The 7,728-nt window shown below is 36.7% G+C and overlaps 1 protein-coding gene across 2 annotated transcripts in view; it reads left to right on the top strand.

Moving 5' to 3' along the window:
• Positions 1-7,728, top strand: part of LOC107751431 (glutamate receptor ionotropic, delta-2) — a 422,702-nt gene that overhangs the window by 283,027 nt on the left and 131,947 nt on the right. For both annotated transcript variants that reach the window (XM_016567160.1, XM_016567161.1), the window contains exon 8: positions 2,995-3,114. In XM_016567160.1, coding sequence (XP_016422646.1) covers positions 2,995-3,114 — 120 coding nt within the window. The remainder of the gene's footprint in view (positions 1-2,994; positions 3,115-7,728) is intronic.

The raw sequence follows: 7,728 nt of genomic DNA, 5'->3' as shown, positions 1-7,728 counted from the left end.
AAAACACAGTGTCATCTGGTGGCCATCCTGGGCACACCCGCTGAAGACTGTGACATTGTGTATAAACATGAAATAAACAAGAAATGAACAATAATAATATTATTAGTAACTGCACTTATTAATGCAAAACCATATTAATTTTATGCACATTGTAATCTCTATGAGTTAAGTCTATTTATTATCAAAGCACCTGTCAGTAATACAGTTAAAATGGGGACAATATGTGAGCAATTGCATTGCAGGCTGATTTAAGGTGTGCCCCTAAATTTTCTGCTTGTGCTCCTAAACATTTTCAGTCAGGGGCTACAGTGAAATAGTTAGTCTGGAGCCCTGTATTTGTATTAATATTTTTCACTTTTAATAATAGTGTTATTGTATGTAAAAACAAAATTGCAGTACGTTCAGGAAAAAAAAATTTATGGTTATTTATCAATTTATTTATTTATTGCAATATTTTTGAATATATTATAATTTAAAACTGTATTTTTGAATTTCACTTTTTTATTTTTATAAAAATCATTAAAACATTTCCTTAAAGGATTCAAATGTAAAAATCAGCCACCATCCAAGTGGAAAACAGCCGGTTTGGTGAACTGGATCAATGCATTTTTTTATATGAATCACAATAATGATTCATTCATGAATCAGACGTCACTACTTGCAGCCAGATCTAGGGCACATGCCAAGATTTTTAGTGAATAAAGACTTCAATTTTGGTCTGTTTGTCACACACAATTATCATATTGGCTTGAGAAGACTAGGAATATAGCCTAGTGCACAAGTCATATGTACTACTTTTATACAGTTTTTTCCTTCCATTTTTATAGCTTTTGAGCTCCAGTCTCAATAACTTTCACTATATGTAAAAAGTTCCATAGAAGAAAGAAAGTAATACAGGTTTGGAATGATGTGAATAATGAATGTTCATTTTTTGGGTGAACTATCCATAGCATTTAATGGCATGGCATTCAGGCACATAAATACATTGTTAAAACTATAAAGGCCTGTGAAAATGTTGGCAGTATGAAGCAAAACGTGACCAGGCCAACAGAAAAGTTCCTAACACTGAGCCCTGCTGTGATTAAAGAGATGTGTTTTTGAGTGGAAGTTTGACCTTGGATGCATTTGCATTGGAAACCGAATGACTGTTTGGAGGACCGTAATGAATCTCTATCTGGGTGCCGGTTGGGGAGAGGGGGAGATGTTGTGGTACAGTGAAACTCTCCTCCCTTCTGTCTGCCTGGTGTACAGCTTGGCCACAGAAATGGCTCACTGCCTGGGGTGAGATGACAGTCGATGTTACATGGCTAGTGACTGAGTGCTGGTTTAACACCGTACTTGGTGGGAAACGGCTTTACCCCCTAAGGGATGTACTGTTCCTCCTGTATCCACATGTATCTGATCCTCCCTGCCATCCCACAGTAGAGATATCACCTCTCGGCCGGCTCTCACATGTGTGACAGTGGTATTAAAGCAGATAGGGCGATTTATTCAGACACTGGGTGACCGCAAGAACACACTGGCTCGTACCACCTTGGAATCTGCCTAGATTTTAACAACCTCGTTTCGAAGGGATGTCTGGGAGTGCAGGCATGCAATATATAAATATATTGAAATGGCACGGAGTGTAACATACTTATTTTACTGTACATCAGCTGCATAATGGCCTTGTATTCAATTCCCACAGGACTGTTTGGACTGGAACATTGCTTTACAGCTTAATTAGGGGACGTTTGTGTGTATCGGCTTTATAAAGCAGCAGTTGGTGAACTCGTTTGGAAAGCGCTCATCAGCTTTTATAATTGGCTGTCTAATTCGTTCAGTCAGCACTGGTATTGGTAGAGTGAATTTACAACAATTATCTGTCTGTTCATGTGGGTTGTCGCTGGGCAGGACATGTTTTGGATGCGGTTTAGGACTGGGAATTTTTGTAGGTTGGAATGATGCTGTGGAGTTATTTTGGAGTTCAAATTAAGGGTGCTGACAAAAAAATGGGAGGACAAGAGCGAGACCTTTTTGCTCATAGAGACAGTAGAGAGAGGAGGAAAAAATGGTAGGGACAAGAGGGCATAATCAGCAAATTTCACAAGTTGGACTCAAAACACTCATCTGCTACATGAGCTCTATACTGTAATATGTTGGAACATGTGCACAAACCACTGTGCCACGCTCTGATTAAAGGCATTAAAGAGATTTTCTTCCCCCTTTATGACATAAAATTTGCACCCCAAGGGGTCGAGGTTATTAAATATAAACTATTTATTTATTTATTTTAATTTTGTAATGTAAAATATTTCTAATGGCAAAGCTGAATTTTTAGCCCTCAGAAATCATTCTATTTTGCTTATATGCTGATTTGATCTCAAAAAAACATTTCTTATAATTATTAATGTCGAAAACAGTTATGCTGCTTTTTTGTATAAATCGAGAAACGAGATTTTCAGGATTCTTTGATAACTAGAAAGTTAAAAAACATAATTAATTTGAAACATAAATCTTTTGTCACATTGTAAATACCTTTATTGTGAATTTTAATCAATTTAATGCATCCTTTCTGAATAAAAGTATTTAAAAAAACTTCCTGACCCCATACTTTTGAATGATAGTGTATATTGTTATTATTATTATTATTATTATTGGATACTTAAAGAATAGCACACAAAGCATAAATGACACATTAAAAGACCTCCCTGGTGGCACCATTCTATCCATTTTGTTTGACTGGTCTGACTGGGTTGACACAACAGTATTGACTCAACCAATGGTGTGGCTTACGGGCAGGACTTTCTAGCTGATGACAGCAGTGTGTTAAAGCCCTAATTTGCAGTTCTCTGTGGTGCCACTAGTGGGGTGATAATTACACACATATATAATGTGTAAGTGGTTAATGAGACATTTTTATCCACATGGTTTTCATTAGATGGCAGCCATGTCAAACACATGTCAAACTTAATCATTTGATTTATACATCACTTTGTTTTTGTTTTTTTGCAGGGAGGTGTAAGTGGTCTGACCAGATTGCTGGAGTTTAATGATAATGGCACTAACCCCAACATCTACTTTGAGATCCTGGGCACCAACTACGGAGAGGACCGCGGCCGTGGAGTCAGCCGGGTAAGAAACATCCCACTCAAATCCACAACATCAGTTTCGATGTTTCAGAAACACAATTGTCTTAATTCAAAGAGCTTTTGGATTTTAATTGATAATCACAGAAGCCTAATGAATTCCATCAGCCTCCCTCAGAGAGCGCAGTGCATCAGCACGCATTGTTTATCAGTTTTTCTGTTGTTTGCTCGTCTGTTCGTCTCAGCTTTGGTGGAGTGAGGAGGTAGTTAAGCAGCAGTAACATAAGAGTCGTCCCCCAGTGATCCGCAAGATAATTAATCTGTTCTTTCCATTCGTTTGTCGTTAATTACTTTAGTCATATTTATGTGTATTTGCTCATTCAAATATTGGTCCTAATCTGTCTCTGTCTTCCCCCACGGAATGTGGATCAATTGCTCATGACAGAACGGCAGCTTTGGAGCTGAATAATGTGCGGATCAGGCTACGCTCTCTGATGGGGATATCCAATCTCCACCCGTCTGGAGAAATAAGTTGGACTTGTTTATTTAACTGAAATAAATGAAATAACTGATTTGCGTCAGTTGCTGATCAGGGAGTCATTTATGCGTTCCTTGTGGTTACACAAAAGCACCCTGTCGCACTTTTTAGCATTTAGGTTGCAAACATCTGAGATTTCACTTTGATTTCTACAATTTTGAAACACTCAATGAAAAGGTTATTTATTATGCAGTAGTTAAAAACACAAATTAAATTGAAAGCCACTTTCTGGTACACTAGTTTTACAGCACAGTTTATCAGAGCAGAAAGCAAATGAACCTACAGTAGCTAGTGGAGTTGGTGTAAACAGGGTCCGAAATTAACAATCCCCAAATGGCTTTGGTGAGTAAATATAATTGTTATTTGCATGCTAATCAGTCACTTCATGAGCTGCAACATTATTTATTTATTCTTTTTTAAAGGCATAGTTCACCCAATAATAAGAACAGCTGTGTAAACGCTCATTCTGACAGCACCCATTCACTGCAGAGGATACACTGGTGAGCAAGTTATGTAATTCTAGATTTCTCCAAATCTGTTCAGATGAAGAAACAAACCCACCTTCATCTTGGATGGCCTGAGGGTAAACGTTTTTAGTAAATTTTCATTTTTGGGTAAACTATTTCTATAAAAATCTGACCCATACCAGTGTAAGCGATGTGATATGAGATGTTAATCAGATGGTCAGTGATTGTCCTTGAGGACTCCGGTGTGCCAAAGTCCACAGACAATCATCAGACATGTTGTCTTTATAGGCTAGAGTCCTTTAATAACGCCACTTCCTCTCATCCACTGGAACTCACTGCAACCTCACTGCCATCATGCACAAATTAAATTGTCAGATTTCATTAAAGATAATAGTCTCTGACACAAACAAGATCTGTGCTGCACTTCCAAAAGATGAAATGAATCTTTTAAGTACAAAGTAATTACATTAAGCAAGTTTCTTTAATCAGAGTGGATAATTGCGGACGGCATGTTATAATGGCTTCTGCTCACTACTGTTGGGAAAGCGCATGAAGAAATGTATAGTTTGAGTTTGCAGTAAAGAGGCCACCTGTGTTCAGTACAGTTCCTTACCCTTGTTTTGATTTTATTAATGATTATATTGAGCTTGAAGCTTGAATGATTAAGCCATTTTAAGCCATACATATACCGTGTATATTAAATGGCAGTTGTTAATTTAAATATTTTGGATAAAGACTTTTAGATGTTCATAAAATATATAAAATTCTAAAATAAGTTAAAGGGATAAATTTACCCAAAAAATTTAAATTTCCTTTATTAATTACTCACCATCATGTCGTTCCAAAGCCGGAAGACCTTTGTTCAACTTCGGAATACAAATTAAGATATTTTTGATGAAATCAGAGAGTTTTCTGACCCTGCATAGACAGCAATGCAACTACCATGTTCAAGGCTCAGAAAGGTAGTAAGGACATTGTTAAAATAGTCCTTGTGACATCAGTGGTTCAACTGTAATTTTCTATGTCAGTCTTCACCACGCGTTCATGAGAGTATCACAACACATGCGTGTGATGCTGTTGACGCAGGAGCTGGCGTTCTGACATAGAACACATGGACTATTTTAATGATGTCCTTATACCTTTCTGGGCCTTGAATGTGGTAGATGAGTTGCTGTCTATGCAGGGTCAGAAAGCTTTTGAATTTCATCAAAAATATCTTAATTTGTGTTCAGAAGATGAACGAAGGTCTTATGGGGTTGGAACGACATGAGAGTGAGTAAATAATGACAGAATTTTCCATTTTGGGTAAACTATCCCTTTAAGATGGCCCTTGAGGTTTCCTTGAAGCAAAATTGCGTTTTTTATATATAAAATGTATCTTTGAGTTAATGTTATTTTTCTTACCCTGTTAGTTATAATTTTTTAACTATAAATCAAATGAAACGTAATGAAGTTTATGATTAAGCAAGAAACTTGGCCACTCAATTTTAAGTAAATTTATTTTGTTTTAATGAAGTTTAAATATTTTATGTACTAATTAAGAACTGATTTGTGCTATTTCAGCCCCTCTTTATAAAGTATCTTGTTTGTTTATTTCTCAGTGAACAATCTATATTTACACTGGCTTGATAATTTGCAAACAAATAGTATAGATAATCAGAATGGCAGTTTTTCACAAGTGCTGTGCATATGTTGAAGCCACTTGTGTTTTAAACATCTCTCCAATTAACTGCTGTGTTTCCAGACATACACAATGTGTTTCCACACTTGTTGATGTTGACCAGAAAACAAAACCTGTTTAATGTGACCCCCTGCTAACACATTAGCAGTAGTTATCTCAGCTTCCTCCTGTGAGGGGGATGTTTTTCCAGCCTGCTGAAAAACTCTGCAAACACTCTTGAGAGTCTTACTGAAAGACTATTTGTAGTTTTTCACTCCACATTTTAACAGTGTCACAACAGATTGCACAAACCCTTGGTCCCTTTTCATATGGTCAATTGTCCAGAACATTATCAGCCCCTTCTGAACAGGCTTTTTAATGGCTTTTGTTCCTAACATAGATTTGTTGGTGGGGTAATTGGTGTGAAGGTGACTCCAGGGTAATGAGTGATGGCCATATTTCAGCATCCTGCTTTACATCCTTCCACTGATCACCATCTCCAGCTCAGAGATTCAAATGGTGGCTGGTAGTTCTGATTTGATAAAAAATTATATTATATACACTGCAATTTGAGTGAAAAGTTGAAAAAAAAAAAAACGCTATAAGGTTTTAAAATCTATGTTTTGCGTTCCACAAAATCTTAAAATTTTGTTTATTTCCAGCTGTAATTTAGATTTTGATTCACTTTTTTGGGGCCCCCTGTGTATACACCACTACGGAGATATGTAGATATGTACTTTGTCCATATTTCCATTATAATGGTTCAAAGCAATCAGTCATAATTAGTTTTACCACCATGCAAGAATTAGTTTTCCACATAATTAAATCCATTGGCTACATTCGGCTCACCTCTCTATATATCAAAACATCTAAAAGCTTTACTGTGGCGTAATTGCTCGATTAGCCATTTTGGCTAATCATCCCTGCTGGAATACAAAATATTCTTTTGTTTTTGCCTTCATTGAAAATGTATTAGAGCACAGGTTGAGCAATCAGTGGGGAATATGTGATGGAGTTTGCGCTAATGTGAAAGTCCACTGAGCCGAAAGAGGTGGGAATATGTGCAGAGAAAAAGAAGAGGCTAGGTAGACGTCACTGGGAATAGAGAGGTAGGAAAGTCTATTACTAGCCAGCTTACCGTCCCTTCAGCATCAGCCACTCATTAACTATGTATGACCATCAGCAAGCACCAAGGTAGTTAAAACTTACATATAGAGTTTCTAACATCTGCTACATCATTAGCTTTGAAACATATATTACAGATGAAAAGTTTGGGGTTGGTAAGATTTTCGTTATTTGAAAGAAGTCTCTTATGCTCACCAAAGCTGTATTTATTTGATCAAAAATGCAGTAAAAACAGTAATATTGTGAAATATTATTACAATTTTAAATAACTGATTTCTAGTTTAATATATTTTAAAATGTAATTTGTTCCTGTGATACAAAGCTGAATTTTTAGCAGCCATTACTCCAGTCTTCAGTGTCACATGATCCTTCAGAAATCATTCTAATATGCCAAATTGGTGCTTAAGAAAGATTTATTGTTAAAGGAACACTCCACTATTTTTGAAAATACATTTTCCAACTCCCCTAGAGTTAAACAGTTGAGTTTTCCCGTTTCGAATCCATTCAGCCGATCTCCGGGTCTGGCGGTAGCACTTTTAGCTGTAGCTTAGCATAGGTCATTGAATCTGATTAGACCATTAGCATCTCGCTCAAAAATGACCAAAGAGTTTCGATATTTTTCCTATTTAAGACTCTTCTGTAGTTACATCACAAAGCTGAATTTTTAGCAGCCATTACTCCAGTCTTCAGTGTCACATGATCCTTCAGAAATCATTCTAATATGCCAAATTGGTGCTTAAGAAAGATTTATTGTTAAAGGAACACTCCACTATTTTTGAAAATACATTTTCCAACTCCCCTAGAGTTAAACAGTTGAGTTTTCCCGTTTTCGAATCCATTCACCGGATCTCGGGGTCGGGCGTTAGCCTT

This window comes from Sinocyclocheilus rhinocerous, unplaced genomic scaffold (assembly GCF_001515625.1).
Source record: "Sinocyclocheilus rhinocerous isolate Xijiao unplaced genomic scaffold, SAMN03320098_v1.1 scaffold1654, whole genome shotgun sequence".
Taxonomy (NCBI): Eukaryota; Metazoa; Chordata; class Actinopteri; order Cypriniformes; family Cyprinidae; genus Sinocyclocheilus; species Sinocyclocheilus rhinocerous.
Note: the sequence above shows the minus strand (reverse complement) of the source record. Positions and strands in the feature narration are given on the sequence as shown.